Source organism: Colossoma macropomum, unplaced genomic scaffold (assembly GCF_904425465.1).
Source record: "Colossoma macropomum unplaced genomic scaffold, Colossoma_macropomum, whole genome shotgun sequence".
Classification (NCBI taxonomy): Eukaryota; Metazoa; Chordata; class Actinopteri; order Characiformes; family Serrasalmidae; genus Colossoma; species Colossoma macropomum.
Window position 1 is genome coordinate 46,119,983 of NW_023494787.1, and position 21,762 is coordinate 46,141,744.

A 21,762-nucleotide genomic window follows, 5' to 3' on the forward strand; every position below is an offset into this window, starting at 1 on the left:
GCTGTATGCTTGCAATTTTCGCACAAAAATGTGCAACATGCAGAAAAATATGTATTTTCATAATTTAAAAATAGCCAAAGGACACTGGTAGGTAGGTTTTCGTGTTGGGTAACAGAGGCTGCCTCCTCAGATGAGCCAATGAGCTACCAGGGATAACCAGTACAATGCTGGATGCTGATGCAGACTCATCTTCTTACAGGTGGTCTTTTCTCTGTAGTGGACGATGTGTCAACATGTTTGTCAGAGGAATATAATTTCACTGATTCCTAGCTAAGACCAGCTACAGTAGCTTGCCGAGTTAGTGATACAGCCACGCCAGAGCTGCCTGCATTATCATGCTATTTTAGATACAGCAAGGTGGAATAGCAGTGTCATATAATAGACATACTTCAAAAAAGAGTAAACTCACCACTATTTACAGTCCTGTTAAAACATAAAACTGCCGTGTCCCAGAACTGTTAGCCTCTATATTTTCTCTGTCTTTCCATGAAAAAAACATGAGGAATACGCAAATAGCGAGTTCAGTACTCAGATAATGGAACAGTACACCGAGTACTTGAGTACCCGTGCACATCTCTAGTTGCCACTATAACATATGGTACCACCACCAGAGGCACAACAGGGGAGGAATTATGGTGCATTACAAGCAAAAAGGAAAATCTGTTTAATACCCTCAAGGCTAAGAAATAACAGGCCTTGCATTGTTGCATTTCATCAACAGCACAAATTTAGACTAAGGCTACATTTATACAGCAGGTAAAAGTGGCCTAAATCTGATCTTCTCACCAAATCCGATTTTTCCATTAGGTCGTTCACAATATCTTTTAAACGTGACCCATATCCGACATCAGTCTGAACAGATCAGCTCCCAAACTGACCTGCATGCACAAAAGAGTAATGCTTCACGTTGCTCATCTAGAGGTAAACAATCCTGACTATGAACGAACGCCAGTCGCTCCTGGAGGTTCAGCTTCATCCTTGCCAGCACCACAGGAGCCATCACGAAGCTTCACTGACTGACAGCTGGGCTCATCACCCAGAATGTGTTTGAGCTCGCCATCTTTGGTTCGTGTCCTCAGATCCTTTAAACTTTGCTTTCAGACTTTTTTTTTTTTTTTTACCCCGTTTTCTCCCCAATTTAATCGTCTCCAATTCCACCTGCTAGTAAGGACTCCTCCAATCACACGATACGACCAGCGCTAGGAGGGTGAAGGCTAACACAGGCTTCCTCCGAGACCTGTGAAGCGCCGCCCCATCTTTTCGAACTGCCGCTCACGCAACGTCAGTGGACAGCCGAACGCGCTCGGAGGAAAGCGCCAACCGCCAGATCTGTTACGTCAGCTAACAGACGCCTGCGCTGACTAGCGTCACGCTGAGTGATGGGAAGAGAAGACAGGCCATGCTACCCACCCAGAGATCTAAGTCAATTGTGCTCACTTGGACTCCCGGCCACGGACGGCTGTAGCATCACCAGGGATCGAACTCGCGATCTCCTGATGACAGGGCCAACGCTTGTGACAACAATGATCAATTTACATGTAAATTGTCTCCAACAGCACCATCATTAGGGCTTTGATAGTGATCTACCCTCAGCAGAACATCTTCATCAGATGGTGAGTGTATTGTTTGGCTCCTAGCTGATCTTTAGTGCCCTGTGTGAACCTATTATACAACCCCATGATAATCAATACGTTCAGTCAGTTGATCGAATCTACATGTGAATAGAGGTGTGTAGCGAGCGCACTGACTGCCCGTCCAGAGCTTAAAGGATTAGCCTAGCCTAACCGGCTCTGGATGTCTCTAGCCATCAGGATGGCTCTCTTTAATGGACTTCGGTCACCTTTTGGCATATGTTGCTCTCTCCCGCTGCGGAGGCGAGGCGTCTATGTTTAATAGAGTGATCCGAGCTTGCTGCATATGAACCCTGGCCCCGGCAGCCCTGACCCCGCCTGGCCCATATGCCACACGGCGAAGACTAGGGGGGGCGATCCAGGACCAACCAGCTTCATGCATGGGCCAACAGTGCCTGGCCCCCTAGAAGTCTGTCAGACTGGCTGGGGCCCAAACACCTGCTTCACAAGCTGTCAGCAAGAAACCTCCCCCCCCTTTCTCGCTTTCTCGTCCTTGCTCTCCCCTCTCCCACCCCCCCAAACTCTCTCTTTCTCTTTCTATCTCTCCCACACAAACAGGCGAGAAGATACACTGCCTGCAAGCTCGGACATTTAGCTGAGCTCTGTGGAGGAGTTGAATACAGGCTTGAATACAAACATGCTTTTGTCTAAACACAGTGTTCAGACTAGAGTCAGCCTGAGAACTTAAGCTGTAAACTCGATGCACTTATCCAAGACGCTAAGAACTGGCAGAGAGCTTCGCTGACAAATCTTAAACCCTGACACTCTGCGCGTGGTAGGACTTTCTAACAGTTAATTCACTGACAGCTAATCAAACCAAAGCTGAAAATCAGAAGACAAACGTGCACCAGCGCCACAAGTGCTGGCAGAAGAGCAAAGCAACCAATGTACCTCTCACCGGTCCACCTGGGTTCCCTCCAGTCCCTTTGTTTGGAACAGAACAGTGATATACTCGAACAGACAGCACCGCCATCCTGAGCTGATCTCAGGCCAACATTAAAAGCTGCTACTAGACGTTAGAACTAGGACGAACTAGAACCATAACAACATATTCAGATCACCACAAAACATGTGGTACAGACTTCACTATATATCCTACAGTATGTATTAATATATCACTGCTGTCTGATCAAAACCTTGTATCTCCAAAAAGGTAACTTTACAGGACAAGGAAAAAAGTTCTTAACTTTTAATGAAAGTAAATGGAGAAATAATTTTTGCCCAAGTAATTTTGGACCATTTCTTTTGGTCCGTTCATCATAAAATTTTGACACAACATGAAGGACAACTGCCTGTTTCCAGTTATATCAGAAAATTAAAAATGACAAGAATGGAGATACACAACAACGATGTATACAGTACTGAGAAAAAGACCACACTTCATTTATTTATAGTTAAAACGACCACTACACACATTTGGTTCGTGTTTCAGGAGATATTTCTGAGGAGATTAGATATGAATTGCAAAGGAAGGGGAAAGCCAAAGGATAGTAGGTTATAATTAAAAGCTACAGAAAAAAATGGGCCTCCTAACCACCACCTGGAAGAGCTGGTAGACACCAAAACTGTCCCCGTCAGATAAACAGCACTTAAAGCTTTCATCTTTGAGAGAGAGGAGAAAATCAAGCTGCTTCAGATCTGAAAACATCCACATCCATCCTTCCACTGTGAGAAGACAACTCAACCCAACTAAAGGAAAACAGACAAAAACAAGAAAATCTGCAAATCAAGCAAAGAAGCTGCCGGTGTTCTCAGAACAACAGACTGACCACCCCAGAGTCCAGACTACGACATCACTGAATGTGTTTAGGATTAAGCGGATTGAGGGAAGCAGAAAATGCAACCAACTTCTAAGACTGAACTTTGGAGGTGTGGAAAAATATCCCTGCAGATTTCTTTGAAAAAAACTGAAAGTGAATCTCTTGAAAAGAATGGTAGATAAAATAAAAGCAAAATGTGAAAAACACACAATTTTTTTTTTCCTGTATGTATTGTTTGTTCTTCTGGTTAATTGTCTGCTAAAAATGTTTTCTGCTTATTTCCAGACACTGAAAAACTCGTACTTAATGGCTATTATGACTGGAAATTAAATAACGAAGAGTGGTCTCTGACATTTGCAAAGTATTGTATATCAATCTGAACAACTGAAGTAATTTGATATGTAAAGAATGGTAACAGGGATGCACAGATATGGGAATCTGTCAATGCCGACATCCACCTGGCATGTTAGCCTTACAGGACAACGTAACATTTAGGATGAATAAAGCTCAGACATTTCAGCACAGTAGCCCAGTGTTGCCCAGACATTCTGCTCTTCCAGAGTAAAACAAATGTGCCGTCAAATTTTTGTTTGAAATATCAGTCAAATCCAGTTAAAGTTTAAGTTTAGATTTATTTGTGTGGCACTTTTTACAACAGGTGACTTCACAACGCAGCTTTACAAAAATCTAGGTCCAAGCCCTAAATGAGCAAGCCAAGCGAGACATGTGCAAGGACAAGCTCAAGAGGAAGAAACCTTGAAAGGAACAAAGTCGCAGAAGGAGAATCCATCCTCATAAAACGTGCTATATTATATATCTCGCTGTTATCTCGTATCTCCAAAATGGTAACTTTACAGGAAAAGGAAAAAATCTACTTTGCTTTTAATGTAAGTCAATGGAACCAGACTTTCCAAGTCATTTTGGCCTGTTTCTTTTGGCTCATTCTTCATAAAATTTACACACAATGTGAAACACAACAACAAAAATGGAGATACGAGATAAAGAAAAAAAAATCGGGGGAAAAAAAAAAATGTTTATTTATTTATTTATTTATTTATTTCCGATTACCAGCCAGGCAACCAGGATCTTTTCTGTGAGGAGTTTGCATGTTCTCCCCGTGTCTGTGTGGGTTTCCTCCGGGTGCTCTGGTTTCCTGCCACAGTCCAAAGACTGGAAATCAGGCCAATTGGACACGCTAAACCCTAGGTATGTGTGTGTTTGTGTGAAATGTGTATGTCTGTCTGTCTGCCCTGTGATGGACTGGTGACCTGTTCAGGGTGTTTCCTGCCTTCTGCACATGGACTGCTGGGATAAGCTCCAGCTCCCACCACGACCCAGAGGATAAGCGGCTTAGAAAACGTGTGTGTGTGTGTGTGTGTGTGTGTGTGTGTGTGTGTGTGTGTGTGTTATATATAGAATATATATAAAGAAGGGGGTAAAGAGCAACAAAATCCCAGTTTGTCCATCACCTACTCTGCGGTTTCCAGCTCAAATAGATTCACCTCTCTCTTCTCTCAAAGGGCATTGTGTGAAATGTCTGATGAGCCCAGTGAGCGGCATTTTAACAAGCTGCAGCAGCTTTTCTCACTGACCGCAGCTGCTTCTACATCTTTCATCATCTAGGAAGAGAAACCTGCTGGAGAGTTTCAGGCAAAATAGTTTCTGTAACCTTTGGAGAGCTAATATTTGTCCTCAGATGAATCTTGTTCATCGTAAATCTAGTTCTACATGGCTGATGTTCTCACTGTTTATCTGCTGCTGCTCAAACTGTTTGAATGAGTCTGAGCTGACCGGCACAGAGCAGCGAAGAAAACAAACAGCGCCGTTAACAACAGCTTCATTACTATTCAATTTACTTGTAAAGTCTTCGATTTTATTTTGTTGTAGACCTATTTAATCTGCACTTTTTATCCTATAAAAGTGCTGCTTTTGACCATGGTGGGAAATTTCAGAGCATCCCTTATATAAACACTGGTTAGCAAATCACAAAAAATAATACATAATTTCATGATACGCCATGTTAAATCACTGACTATTGAAAAGGCACTGATGTTTCATCAACGTTAATGTTAATCACCTTTTCTACTCATTCAGGCCAGTGGTTTGACGCATACGCAGCACTGCAGTAAGCAACAAAATCAGTCACCCTGCTGTCCTGTGGAACAAGCTTGGCCCAAACAAGCTGCAGACAAGTCAGTCGGTGCAATTTACGCACCCCTGACTGCTTCTCGTATCTGGCGACAGCGAGAGGCTTTGTCGCTGAAGACAGTCTCCGGCTTTGTTTTTACTGAGAGCGCTTGCAGCCCAGCAATTACAGAGCTGGGTAATTACACAACCGCAGAGAGGAGCAGAGGAAGAGCACATAAAGGCGGCCATCAGCGATTTCATCAGCCTTTCATCACCCCAGACTGCTCGCAGGCCAAGGTTAAAACCTTCTGCTCTATTCACTCATTTTCTCCTTCCCACACTTTTCATTCTTCATCTTTCTTGACTTCATTCGCCCTCGTCCACTATCCAACCACAGCTGAATCCATGCTGTAGAAGTCTGGACTTGACAGTGGGTCACACAAGCCTCTGAGTTGTGTGCACTGCAAATGTTTACAGAAAAGAACTCGTCACCTTCAGCTCCCTCAGTCTCTCCTCTTCTCCTCAACATACCCCCATCAGGAGACGGTGAGAGTCAGTTGTCCAGTTCTGGCAGGGAAGAGCCTTAAAGTTGTTACACAACCTTATTATTATTATTATTATTTTTTTTTTTAATTTTTACCCGATTTTCTCCCCAATTTAGTCGTCTCCAATTCCACCCGCTAGTTAGGACTCCCCCAATCACACGATGCCATCAACGCTAGGAGGGTGAAGGCTAACACAGGCTTCCTCCGAGACCTGTAAAGCCAACCACCGCTTCTTTTCGAGCTGCCGCTCACGCAACATCATTGGACAGCCGAACGCGCTCGGAGGAAAGCGCCAACCGCCAGATCTGTTACGTCAGCTAACAGACGCCTGCGCTGACTAGCATCGCGCTGAGTGATGGGGGGAGAAGGAGGGGCCATCCTACCCACCCAGAGAGAGCGAGGCCAATTGTGCTCTCTCGGACTCCTGGCTACGGACGGCTGTAGCATCACCAGGGATCAAACTCGCGATCTCCTGATGAACACAACCTTATTTTAAGGCATTAAGACTGTCATCGTCATAGGTTTCGTCATGTCAATGCCAGAAACAACAGTGATTGGTCGTGTGAGTTCATGCCTACGAAAGTTGTCAAAGGGGGTCGTTAACAATGCTGCATTTTTGCCATTCAAAAAAATCTGTTTGGTGTGCAAAATATCATCACTTACATGTCGAAATAAATCACAAGAATAAACTGAACTTGCTTACTTGGTGCTTTTCTCCATCTTTCCCTGAGAAAATTACAGGTTGAATTACCTGTTTTATACAAAACAATGGATGCAAAAGCTGAACACCTGACACAAAGATCCAGGTTTGGGTTTGAAGAAAATACAACCCACTAGAAACTCCTTCGCCCTGTTGTAACTGTATCGCCGTCAGGATTTCATCACTGAGGAGACGAGTAAAAACTTTATTACAGACGTCTCCCTGATAAACCAATCCGAATAGGGCAGGGGTCGGCAACACGTGGCTCCGGCTCTTTTACTGCCCTGTTGCAGCTCCACAGCAGAATTAGATTTTAGGTAAAAATAAAATAATCCTCCTTTTCAGTAAAATACACTCAACACTAAATCGTCTAAAACACTGGAGTTAATGTATAACTGCTAATTCACCCTTTAACCCTGAAGATCGGTAGTCACAGCAGCATAAACAACAATCTCGCCTAGCTAGCAGCTAACGAAAATGCAAAGAGATCTAAGAGGAACATTGATAATTTAGAGACAAAAGGACTTTTTTGCATTCATAATCACTTCAGATGGTTTCATGTTACGTTTAACCTGCAACCAGACACTAAAAACACAAAAAAAGTCACAAAGCTGAAGTCAGTTTCTCGTTCGAATTCTCCCGTTCCACCTTAAATGGTGCAGCAGTTACATTCTGGTGTCTCAGGTACCATTTACGGCGGAACGGGAAATTTCGATTGAGAAACTGGTGAATGAGAAGCGAATTCATCCTCATTAAAACTGAACGTTGAGAACATTTTACAAGCAACTATTCTACTTTTGTGGAAAAGTTTCCTGCCAGAGATGCGAGAAAAGTGACTATAGCTGAGCTAAAGCTTAAAGCAGAGCAAAGTAAGTCTGTGTTTTTCTTTATTTTTTTTAGCCTATATTAGCACATCAGCACATACTGAGACATATTTACAGCCCCGATGTCAAAATGGACATAAAATGTTGTGGCTCCTAAGGTGGTTTGATTTTTGTTGAAAGGACAAAATGGCTCTTCTTATCATTTAGGTTACCGACCCCCTGGAACAGGGCTTAGCCATGGTTACCTGAATATACAGATATCCAGACTAATCTTATCAACCATTCAAGTAATCATGTATAATATATTTTTGACTGATCATTCTCCTTAAAACAAGACAATACTGGGGCACAAACAATATTGCGAAATCAACATCTAAGTAGAGCTACATTAAAAAAAAACTAAGGAGTAATAAATTCATACAGTATAAACTGTAGTTACACAAAGTTATGATTTTTGTCAACTGGCACTGATATCACAAAGACAAATCACTAAAGCAACCAAACAGTTAGTTACAGGTCAGCTCTTACACTCACTACATGCAATAAACCAACAAACCTTCTGTGTTTTACTTCTTTATTCATGACAACATGAAATATTTCTCATAAGAACATTCAAATACTACTTCTATAAATAGACTGATATTCAAAGAGAATTAAAATGTCCATCCCTAGACTGGAGCTGGACCATCTGTTCACAGTGAACCAATAAGCACCACCTCTATAGTTCGACTGCAGGCTAGTTGAGGAAAATACCATGCAGATCTTTTGGAGATACCAGAGGAATCTGCTCTGATACTGCAGTCTCCTGTTTGTCTGAGGGCCGCAGACACAACTTCACTTACTATTCACCACCGAGATTCACTCTATCAAGCTCTCTCTTCATCTAAACACTCTTGCTATGGACGAATTCGAGCCTAAAATCAGTGCCTGCTTCAATCGATCGTCACCAAGGACAGAAAATGTTCTTTGAATGTTCTCTGCATGCCTTCCAGGATGCGTGCTGACTGCATGACTCATTTAACAGTGAAATCAATGCTAATAGTGAACATTGAGTGAATTTAATGCAAGTCCTGCTGCCAGAGTGGTGAGCATTGCTTCTCTGAAAGTGCTAATTAGAACAAGATGCATAGTAAAGAGTTTAAATAAAACAGAGTTCAGTAAAGAGTAAACCTGCCACTTGAACAGAAGGTGGCACCCAGGGATCACACCGGTCCGATTCGTGGCCATGCGACCTTAATGTGACGCTCAGATCGGAATTCATCTGCTTTTTTTCCACTGCGCGTGCGCCATCATTCAGCGTTACCATGGCAGCAGCGCCGGACAGAAGTTAAAGCCTGTAAACGGTGGAAAAGCAGCTCATCTCACCTTTTTCTCCTTCGTCTCGCTCTAATAATGAAGCTGAGAGCTGATCAGAGTTAATTATCTTCTCAGCGAAGCTCGTTCTGCTCGTTAGTTTGTGCTGATGATGCACGTGATTCATTCACGTGACATTACTGAGTAGGATGTGCGCATGAGGTTCATTTCAGAACGCCGGTTCGTCACATTAATGACAGATTTGAATCACTTACATAAACGAGCGTGAACCATGGTGTCAGAGATCGGATTTGAGCAAAAAAATCGGATTTGAGCAACGAGGCTTGTAATGTGAACGTAGCTTTAATTCGTTTTTTTGAAGGTTTTGCTCTATAGTCAGAAGAACTGTGTCATCAATATCAACTTATATAGCTATTAGGCCATAAAAGTAATCATAACTATTCATAACTGACACAAGACTACAACCCTGTCTGCATATTTAGCGACATTTTATTTTGATCAGCCCTGATAGTTTATCTTTAAATGCTGAAATTGTTAATAAACTGTCTGGCAAAAGTCAGGCTTGCAACAAATGTTAGTTTTACAGTTAGGGTTAGGATTAGGGTTAAGATTAGGATTAGGGTTAGGGTTTGGATTAGGGTTAGGGTTCAAAAAAGTTATACTGAAGAGACAAAGCATCTACAATGGATCATCAAAATGACACTTTACAGAAAAATGTTTAACGAGAAACAACAATTGATCAAGCTATGCTGTACACGCCCATTCTGCCATTTGTCGGACTCTCAACCTCAGTGGCTCTCTAAGCTCCCTGTTAAGCACATAGTTGTTCCGTCCACTTTGGCATCTCTCTCTCTGCCCCTGCGTGATATTAAACCCAGAGCATCCATGCGCAGAATGCACCAAAGCAGCAGCGGGACATTTTCATGTTCCTCGGCCCCAGAGGAGAGCCAGATGCTGAGCCAGCAGTGTCCACAAGGTCAGGCATCCGAGGCCAGCAGGCCTGCCTCTCTATCACTGAAAAAAAGGGTGCCGAGTCCTTCAAACAGCAAAGAGCAGCTGTAGTTCAATCATAAATGACAATGTCCAGGATATTGAACAGTAATCCATAATGGAGGATGCCAGATTTGTAACATTACACTGTTCGTGTCTAACTGTGTCCCATTTCCATCCAGTTAGCGCTTTCTCTCTTACTCTGTGTGACCCTGTGTGACTTGGCATTGATGTGTTTTATCCATGCCGCTTAACTGTGAGTACGTTAAAGGGCGATTCCACCAATCTTTCAAAATTTCTGCGTGTTTAAATGATTAAGAAGTAAACAAAGTCAATTAGAGTGGTTTGGTGTGAAATGCTCAGTTCCAGAGAAACTCACAGAATTATTCGCAGTGGGGTTGATAGGAACCAGACGTCCGAAGAGTTTCATTTCCCTAGAAGCTCCCTCACGGAAAGTTATTACATGAAATGATGCTGCCTGATGCTGCCTGATGCCCGAGACATTGTTTTACAATGGTTCTAAGACGGTTTTGGTCTATAACATACATATTTTTTAAAATCCATTCATGGTGAAGTGGTAAATGCACAGCCCCTAAAGAAAACATACTTTTTCTGATTAACTACTATTTTGCCATCATCAACATTACACATAAGAACTCCGAAGGCACACGTAGGTTCACTGGTGGTTTTGGACAGTAACTAAATATTATATTTAGCCATATTTGTGTTGTTAACATGGTGAGGCCTGGCTCCTATCACCACTAACGTAAAGAAATCTAGTCATAAGGTTCTCTATAATGAACCATTTCTCATCAAACCACTTTAAATGATTTGGAAGCCCCTTTTCTGTAAAGCTGCTTTGTGATTTTAGTTTTAGGCGACTGCCATAAACACACCAGACAGATGTACTTTTAATATGTGGCAACAGGCAGTTATACTACTACCTCAACGTCAAATATCATCACACAAAAAGACACACAGACCATCACGGTGTGTTCCTGTGAACCATTACAGTGCACATGACCGAGACATAACAATTAATACAAAACTCTGCTTTTCTTGTAGGTACATCTTAATTAGGAATATGGACATAAGAGGCTCTTATACATTATAAAAACCTGCCCCCACCACCCTCGTCTTCTCCCCCTCTCCTCCTGACTCTCCTTCTGCTTTAAGCCCCCCCAGGACAGAGTCAGGGTAACTGGAGCATGCCTCATACGACAGCCTGAGGCAACAGCCAAGGACCACTTGTACACTGCCCTACAGGCTCTTAACACCTGCCAAACACACTTATGCTAACATCCAACCTCACACAACACACAAAAATAAGCACAACGCACACAAAACAGCCTGAATTCACGTATAAATTTAGAGACAGAGATGTGCACGCAGTTTTTCACTACATGTGCAAGTATCCACTCATGCAAGAATTCACTCACGCACGCACGTATGCACAGACTCACACGCAGAGACGTGCAATCACACGCATGCAAATTCTCATACTAACAAACCGGCACGTTGTGGGCAACAACATAAAATCATTGATTTGATACGATATGACATGATATAGTATATTTTGATATAGTATGTAAACACTGTTAACGTTTGAATATCTCAAAGTCCGTTTATGAAAACTAAGTTGCAAAAACAGACCACTCTGATTTCATTTGTTTTTGTGATGTCACAAAAATACATTTACATATACACGCCTATTCAGCATAGAAAATAAGATACAATAAATAAATAAATAAATTAAACAAAATAAAAGAGTACACCCTCAATACAGTAACACATTTTAAACATGAAAATGGACAAATCTATGTAGTATAGCTAAAAAAAAAAGTAGCAGCAACAATTTTACCTGCATCTTTTATCTTTTATCATTTTTATGGATATCGGAATGTCATACAGTGTCAGAAACCACATAAGCAAGTCCGACTAAGATGCAGTTTGAGCCAAATGTGACGATATAGACATGCAGTTTGCACGATACTAATTGGTCTAGTATAAGCTTCAATTATTTCCATTACATGTTAGCTGCATCAGCCTCATAGCTTCAAAACTAAGAACTTCGTACACCAAACACGTCTCAGCCGATCGGCTACATTTGTAGTTAACTGAAAATTGTGTAAATCAGATGTTAGCTTTAATAACCACAGTGAAATGAATGATGTTAGTTACCTATATTGGCTACTACATTTCAGTGGACCCTGACAGGGCGGCAGAAACAGCACTTGTTTTTGCTAAAAAGTCAACTAGACATGAATATTTCAAAGGGGGCAAAATAATAAAGCAGCATTAAATATTAACCAGAACTGATGATCCGAGGTGGACAGAGATGCCACGACTCGGCTGCACGTCACACTTAAGAAATGAAAGAGGCTATCCGTCATGGTGACACGCTATTATCATGCGAGGTTGTAATGATGCGATACACGCTCCAGCAGAGCAGATGCTCGCTGGCGCCAAGCCGATGCTGGACAGGCGCAAATTTCCCACGTCAGAACGTCTACCATTGGCCATTTAGAGCGGCAGCACCGTCATAAGGCTCACTGCAATGAGGACTGTAATAGTGACCGATACACCATGGCTCATTTTGGTCCATCTAACAGAAAGCTGGAGCTAGCTGACCAAGACCAAGAAAAAAACAAAGCCTTTTTATACCACAATGCGTACAGTTACAAGGCATTATAGTACCTAATATCATATTGCATCACATGTATATCATATTATATCATTGTATTTATGATGGGTAGCACTAAAACATACAGTTGCACTCCAGCCACATGCAGCACTCAGCGGAGAAGAGCCTAAGTCATTTACTTTAACCCACATTCAGCTACTACAGCACCTACCGTGGTACAGTCCTTCCATTAAAGAGGAAAACCAAGCCGCTCGGAGCCTCTCAGTGCCGCGTTTTAGTATCCCCTCGATCCTGTGCTTCTGTACGCCCACAAACAGCTACACACAGCTACACTACGAGCTTCCGCAGCCGTAATAACACCACAATCCTGCCATGCAGAAAAGCCTGAGCCGGTCTCAGAGAGACGTGTGAGCGTAAGTGTGCAAAAGGACAACCTCCTAAAGGGAGGAGGGGGAGGAAACGAGGGGGATGGGGGGGTGGGGTTGTCTCATTCAGTAGTGGAGAAGGAGGAGAAAGAAAGAAGGCGGAGGGGTGGGAATAACAGGGGGGGTGGAGAGAACAAGAGGGCTCAGGGGAAAGGCGGAAGAGAGCGGAGAGGAAAAGAGGAAAGAGACAGGGAAAGCAAAAAAGAGAGAGGGACTGAGTGAGTGAAAGCCAAGCATGAAAAAGGCTGCTGAGAAGGAGAGACAAACACATGGATAGAGAGCGCAACAAAAGCCAGAACGAATAAGAGCTGTACGGTGTGGACAAAAGACAAGTACTGCAATTCTACTGCTACACATTATAATAAGCATTGCAGTGTATTAAACACGTACTGGTGCATCTGTAGTGTGACACGGTTAAAGACTGTCCTGCATTACTTTGATCAAAAGTTTAAAAAATTTATTTTTGTTGGATGACGTGAAAAAAACTCATCTGAACTGTGGTTGGTCAAGGCAGTGCAGCATTCAGTAAAAAGCACTGTGACTGGTCAGAGGGCTTACTTGCACATTGCTGCTTTCTGCTATATCAGTAAATCGAAGCCAATACTGTGATAACGTAGGCCTGTGCTGGTAACAGATTTCTCTTATTCAGCAACCGTATGGAAAATGGGGTGGAGGGGTTCCATTGCTTTATGTTTAATTTCATAACGATTTAGCTTCAACTCACACCCTATTACTGGGCTTGATCCCATGTCTGACCCCCCAAAATTACAGAAAGAAAAATGTGGCTATTATTATTACTATTATTACTATTATTAATCACTGATGTGTCCAGAAGCATCAGAAAATTTACAGAGATCTACTACTACTACTACTACTACTACTACTACCACAACCACCACCACTACTACTACTACTACTACTACTACTACTACTACTACCGCCACCACCACTACTACTACTACTACTACTACTACCACCACCACCACCACTACTACTACTACTACAACTACAACTACCGCCACCACCACTACTACTACTACTACTACCGCCACCACCACCACTACTACTACTACTACTACTACTACTACCACCGCCACCACCACTACTACTACTACTACTACTACTACTACTACTACCACAACCACCACTACTACTACTACCACCGCCACCACCACTACTACTACTACTACTACTACAACTACCGCCACCACCACTACTACTACTACTACTACTACTACCGCCACCACCACCACTACTACTACTACTACTACTACTACTACTACTACAACTACCACAACCACCACTACTACTACTACCACCGCCACCACCACTACTACTACTACTACTACTACTACAACTACCACAACCACCACTACTACTACTACTACCGCCACCACCACTACTACTACTACTACTACTACTACTACTACTACAACTACCACAACCACCACTACTACCACTACTACAACTACCGCCACCACCACTACTACTACTACCACCACCACCACTACTACCACAACCACCACCACCACTACTACTACTACCACCACAACCACCACCACCACTACTACAGCTACCACAACCACCACCACCACTACTACTATTACCGCCACCACCACTACTACTACTACCACCACAACCACCACTACTACAACTACCACAACCACCACTACTACTACTACTACAACCACCACAACTACTACTACTACAACCACAACTACTACTACCACCACCACCACCACCACCACCACCACTACTACTACTACTACTACTACTACTAATAATAATAATAACAACAATAATAACAACAACACCACCACCACTACTCTTACTATTACCACCACCAGCACCAAGAACAACAAACAAGCCTAATACTTTTTCTTCTTGTAACTGTGAGACTGTTCCTAACTCTAGCATGTGGAAAGAGACAGGGAAAGAGGAAAGAGACAAGGAAAGCAAAAAAGAGAAGGACTTAACTAGTGCAAACGTAGGAGAAGGAGAGACAAACCCATGAACAGAGACAGCAACAAAAGCCACCAGTAAGAGTAAGAGCTGTACGGTTCCTATTCCTAGCTGTAGCGTGCGAGTTGAAGCTTAATATCTGACAAGTAAAAGAACATAACAGCAGTGCGTTTTAGTAGTACACTGTCACAAACATGTGCATACGACTATACGTTCGGTACAATAAACGTGGTATTAAATGTAGGATCACATCATTCAACATGTTTAAAAGCTCAGTTATGTTCACATTGGGGGAATACTGCTGTCGGGCTATGATTTGCAGGAAATAAATGAACAATGCTTTTTTTTAAAATGCCAGTAAATTAGTTTTTACCACCACTGGGGGCTTTTACTGCGGTAAACAGTTAACCATCACCAGACACAGGCCTAGACATTGCGAAATGCAATATGATGAAAGCTGTGAAAGTGAAGGTCTAGAAAGAGCGCTGCTGTTAGGCACAGTGAATGAGATGTGTGTATGTATATGCGTGCGTGCACTGAATTTACTTAATTCAAATGTTCCACAAGAACAATTACTGACATAAAAATACATATTGATATCATTTATGCTATTCATGTGGAAATCTGCGGCCTACACATCTGAACCACGTCAATTCTATGTACTGTTATTTTCCAGAGAGAGAGAGAGAGAGGGAGAGAAGTGAGATGTCAGGGTTCGCCCTCAGACGGTGACATAAATAAAGATCAGCCGTGTTATCTGGTAACCATGAGCACAGCACGTCACGTTTGAAACGCTATCAGGACCCCTGCCCCAAAAACACCCAGAGAAAAGTGAACAAAATACCTCCAAAACGAATTAAAGCAGATTACAGCAGCAGGCACAATGGGCTACTGGTGCTCTTAGCCAAGTTTCCTTCACTCACCAGAATCTGCTCAGTGGCCCTTGGCAACCTATCAGTCAAAGACTTGTCTGCATAGCTGGAGTGCTGAACTGGACAGCCTACAAGTGGAGGTTTGAGAGGCGGAGTAAGAGAGGAAAGCAGCAGGGAAAACTCCCTCCTCTGGTTATTAGAGATTCTGGATGGCCTAGTTTACAGAGTGCCAGGGATTAGCCAGTGATGGATCACCAGAGAAAGAGAATATACAGACATATAGCCTGCGCCAAAGGACATCACCGAAGAGCTCTGCAGTGTCCTAAAGGTTCTCTCCAACACGTACAGATGGAAAATACATTTTATGCTTTATTCATCCAATAATGTCACAGTGTGTCTCTTGAGGCTTCAAACGCTTTCAGGGCATATGAAAGCTAACCTTTGCCTACACGATGGACAGAAGCCACAAGACTGAGAAGACAAGCGCTACATTCTTTATATGTTACAAATTTCTCAATTCTGATTCATATTCTCTTTCTGCAGCCCCCCATTCCCCATTCGACTTCAGTATTGTTTAATACTATTAAAAAATATTTTCCGCTTATCTCTGTTATCAGATTAACCAGGACACTGTTGTCTTTCTGTGTGTGAAATGTCGTGACTCTGTGTTGAGCTGCTAGCGAGCAATGGGGAGTGAGAAGGGGAGGAGTGAGAAAACAATCCACACCTCCCCACAAAGACAACTGTGCCAATGTAAAACAGACAGCACAACTTCAGGATTCTCCATATGAAAAAAGGCCTCTACCACAATATAAAATTATATGATGACTTGCTTTCTCACTCACAACAAAGGTAGCTTCTGCCTATGTAAATTAACATTTATATCTAAATACAAATTTCAATTTCAATTACAAATAAATTTCTAAAGAAAAAAAATGCCTGGCAAATGACGTCATTGCTGCTGTGAAAAAGGGATTGGCATAAAATTTAATTAACACAGTTTCCCCCTTTACCCCAAATGAAGACATTTGGCATGTTTGATGTTTGCTTCTTTAGTTTTGCTCTGGAGCTACAAGGCTAATGTGCTTAAAATCCATCGATTAGTGGCATGCAATCAGCTGAAGGCTGATTTATACTTCTGTAAAGATACATATCGCTGTCGGATCAAAACCTTGTATCTCCAAAATAGTAACTTTACAGGAGAAAGAAAAGACATACTTCACTTTTAATGTCAGTCAGCAGAACCAGACTTTTTCCAAGTCATTTTGGGCCGTTGCTTTTGATCTGTTCCATGAATTTACACACAATGTAAAGGACAACAGGCATTTTCAAATGATGTAAAAAACTGAAAAATGGTATTTAGATACAAGGTTTTGTTCTGACAGCAGTGACATAAATGTGTCTTCGGAGAAAAGCTTAACAGGCAAGTTTAGCTTACAGAAGCCTGCAATGTGCACACCTCAAAAATATCAACTACGCGTCATTTAAATCAGCTGTTGTGTTGTGCCTCGAGCAAGCACAGATTGGCCCTCCAGGAGCACTGAGGTCGGGATGAGACCCAAATAATACTCAACCCAAACAAAAACTAGCACAAAATCAAGTGGAGCAGTTTGAGGACTGGCTGGCAGAAGAGGCGGAACATTAAAAAAATGTATACAAGACATCATTAAAATATAACAAAGAAAATATTTGTTCTTCAAGTCAGAGAGGAAACCTCTTTGATTTCTGTACATTTTGGCTAAACTAGTGTTGCGCCAGTATCTGTATCGGCATCTGCGCCGATACTGGCTCTTAAACGCAGTATTGGGCTGACGTGCAGCGGTAAAAATGCTCATGGCAGAATCTGTGACAGCAGCATTTGGTGAGAAAAACACACTAACAGAGCCGCTTGCCTGAACAGCTGAGCTGCTTCTTTTAGTAATCACTCATCTGCCGCTGTGTGGTCACTTACAGATTTAATGTTATTGAGAGAGCTGAAGGAACTGCCAGGACTCTCGGGGTAATGATAGCATTTAGCCTCGATTTAGCCTTCAGCATAGCAGCCGGTGAGCCGGGCCTGTGCATCCACTAGCCCCGCCTGCAGTGTGCCTCCGTCGGTGAGCTGTATCACTTAGTAGCGGGGTCTCGCGGCCCGCCGCTTCAATCAAGCCAGATAAAACACAGTCGCTAATACTGATTGCATAGAAGTAGTAGTATCGGTGCATCTCTAGGCTAAACACAGCCCTAGTGCACACAGCATGTTGGCACTGATTATGAACGTCTGCACCCGACATCCACACGTTTCCTAATAAGGACAAGTATAATGTGGCTTTTAATCATTACATATTTTGCCTCATACTGTGTCGAGGTAAATAATCCAAAATAGACCTGTTTCTGTGGCTTCTGACACTGTCTGACGTACTGTTCCTTATAAAAACAAATCACACTAAAACAGTAGTAGAAGCTGTTTTAAAGCCTGAAATCCTGGATTTTGTCTGTGACTTTACTGTTTTACCTTTTGTACAGTATCAGGAACCACACAAGCAAGAGCATTTGAGACGACGCAACAAAACACCGCTTTTCTATTGTATCTAGAATTCGAGTTCATGAGAATCACCCATCCACTGCAACCCTGGTACTCCACTATCAGCCCGCTCCATGCCACTTTAGCTAGAGACTTCCCACAGTATCCTGCAGCGAGCTGGAACACGACTTCCTTCAGGCAGAGGACGTGCTGAAACCCAGGGATGGGGACGAGTAGAGGAAGGGCACATCAATCAGAGCAGCAGGAAACAAGGCCCACCATCTCAAAATGGCCTCCAGTGCTCCCACTCAGCAGGATAACGAATGAAAGCTCTGCATATAACATGCGCAGACAGCTTCAGAATAAAGTCATTTCGCTGTGCAGTGCTCACTGCGTGACCTCACGTTGAGTGGAATGCACAATTGCTGTTCACTGCCAGCTGTATTAAAATACATTGGAAGCCAAACATCTGGAAAACGGGACATCTATAGTGTCCGAACTATAGACTATATAACTACTTACAGAGGTAGCCAAACATCTGTATAACAGTGTTTTTGAGCCTGTGGGCCGCAGCTCTTCCAGTGGGCTGTAAATATGGCTCGGTATGTGCTAATGTCCTAGTACAGGCTAACAAATTTAGTATGAAAACACAGACTTACTTTGCTCTGCTTTAAGCTTTAGCTCAGCTATAGCCGCTTTTCTCGCATCTCCAGCAGGAAACTTTTTAAGGCACCATTTAAGGTGGAACGGGAAAATTCAAACGAGAAGCTGACTTCAGCTTCCTGACTTAGTGACTTTAGTGTTTGACAGTTTTTCGTTGCAGATTAAAAGTATCAGGAAACCAGATGGAGTGCTAATAAATGCAAATAAGTCCAAGTCTAAATTATCGATGTTCGTCTTAAATCCTTCTCTTTGCTGTTTCGTTAGCTACTAGGTAGGTGAGATTGTTGTCTGTGTTGCTATGGTCTGCGCGCCAATCTTCAGGGTTAAAGGGTGAGTTAGCAGTTCTACATTAACTCCAGCGTTTAAGACCATTTATTGTTAAACTGTGTTGAACGATCAGCAGAGCTTTATTTTACTGCAAAGGAGGATTATTTTATTTTTACCTACAAATCTAATTCTGCTGTGGAGCCGCAATGGAGCAGTAAAAGAGCAGCACATTACTGACCCCTAATTTAAATAAACCTGCTTTGGTGTTGCTCACAACCTTCACTTTGGATGTGTAGCATTTTATTTAAGACCAAAAGGATCCTGAAACAGAGAAACAGAACCTGACAAACTTTACGTCAAATGTTCATAGATGCCTGATGTACTATTGTTCTATCGCAGCTCTACACGGATCTTTAGGCACTTTTCTACTCGTACTCAAGATGGCTACCTCTCTGCGCTGGCTTTCTTTGCGAACTTTTTGCGGAACATCCTGCATTCGCTGACCCAACGAGAGAGACAGCAGATGTTCTGTTAGCAACTTAGGGCATTCTTTCTCTAAAATCCTATACCACACGTGATTCCTACACATGGGTTCACTTACTCAGTCCCACACAGTCATATGATCCACCCACGATACCATTCAGATTCAGGACTTGATGAACACGGGGTTAGCAGAGCCAATAGGCAGACGGCACGGCTAAACAATACGAACTCCAGAAGCGGTATCCACAACAGAGCTGCCCTGCTCTTTACCTCACCATGACCATCACAGTTTTTAATTACTCTCAGCCTGCCAGAGAGGCAGAGTGGCAGAGTGCCAGCCAGTCCCAACACAGCGCTTTGGAGAGTGCAAACTGAAGGGAGATTTCTGGATCCTCCATCACAAAAAAGCTATCCAAATGCTGCCTGGGGGGTCTGACATGAGAGAACTACAGATTTTTTAAACCAGATCCACTCATGAGAAACCAGCATACTCTCCTGGGCTATTCGTTCTCCAAAAACAGCGAGAAAATGAACTACAGCTCAAAAATAAAGGAAACCGCAATCAAAGTATTAGACTGTGATGTCTGACTGATAGTGATTGACTGGGGCGTGCTCATTGGCAAACATTATTCTTCAATATTTATTTCTGATTAATAAAACATGACCCGAGTTATTTAAAATGCCTTCAATGACAGCACGTTGAAAAAAACATGAGAAAGGCCTAATCTCTTTCCTCAGGCGCATGCAACGGGCTTAGTGTGGGCGATTAGCAGGCAAACTGCCATGGCTCTAACATTAAAGATCTCCTGCTGTACTCTAGCAGATATCATGTCACACTTGCATCAACCACAATTATAATGAGAGAAAAGGAGAAAAAAATAAATGAATAAATTAATAAATGAAAGAGGCACTTATAAATTCATTGTGAAACGCACTGTGCTGTAGAACGCTTTATGTACAGTTGGTTGTATGTCGGAACAAAACCTCGTATCTCCAAAACGATAACTTTACAGGAGAAGGAAAAAACATACTGTACTTTTAATGTAAGTCAATATAACCAGATTTTCCCCCCCAAGCAATTTTGGGCCTTTTCGTTTGGTTCATTCATCATGAAATTGACAAGCAATGTAAAGGGCAACAGGCATTTTCAATATGTATGAACACACAGCAGAATAACTGAAAGAGTCTCTCCATGCCAATATGTTAAATTCAGCGAATAAACAGAGAAGTAGAAAAAGCTACGAAGTTCTACGACTGAACACTGGAGGTCAGATTTTTATGAAAACTGAGAAAGAGTCTCCTGAAAAGAATGAAAGCTGTAATACAGGAATAAAAGTAAAGAGTGGACACAGTGAATACAGAAAAATGTGACTTTATATTTAACTTTGTTGAAGCTTCTGAGTATTTTTCATAAATAAATGGTTTCTAATACACGAATGACTTACATACAAGACTTACATAATGGCCTTTTTTAATGGAATTCGAGGATGGTCTTACACGAGGTGATTTTGTTTTACAGAACTGTACAGACAGTCATGGAGTCTCTCCATGTTTTCTGTATTTTAGAGGGTGATTAGAGGAGGTCAGTATCTGCAGATCTAAGATCACGTACTGAAAGGTAAACAGACCGACACTCTGTGATGTAAGTGGTGCTTTAAGGTCATTCAGAGCCTTAAAAACTAGTAGCAGTGCAGTTCTTTTAAAACAGGAGTGATCTGATCTCTCTGTTTTGCTGTTGTTAGGATGCATGTTGCCGCATTTCGTATGAGTTGTAAGGGGTGGTTTTCTAAGGAAGTCCAGTGGGAAGATCATTACAGTGATCAACTCTGCTTGTAACAAATACATGAACAGGTTTCTCTGCGTCGCTCTGAGAGAGAAAAGGCCGAACGTTAGCGATATTTCTCAAAAGCTACTTTAGTGACTGTGTTTACATGCGGGATAAAACAGAGCTCAGAGTCTAAGATCACACCCAGGTTTTGTACTTCAGGTTTGGTATATGAAGCTAAAGAACCAAGTTTCTCTTAAAGCAGTTTTAATGCTTCAGTGTTAATA

At 42.3% G+C, this 21,762-nt stretch overlaps 1 protein-coding gene across 6 annotated transcripts in view; it reads right to left on the minus strand.

Moving 5' to 3' along the window:
* Nucleotides 1-21,762, minus strand: part of ptk2aa (protein tyrosine kinase 2aa) — a 204,457-nt gene that overhangs the window by 149,213 nt on the left and 33,482 nt on the right. The window contains exon 1 of one of the 6 annotated variants that reach the window (XM_036567575.1): nt 12,747-12,912. The exons of the other annotated variants lie outside the window; for them this stretch is intronic. Coding sequence (XP_036423468.1) covers nt 12,747-12,765 — 19 coding nt within the window. The 5' untranslated portion in view covers nt 12,766-12,912. Of the gene's footprint in view, nt 1-12,746; nt 12,913-21,762 lie in introns of those variants that run through there. 6 annotated transcript variants of the gene reach the window in all.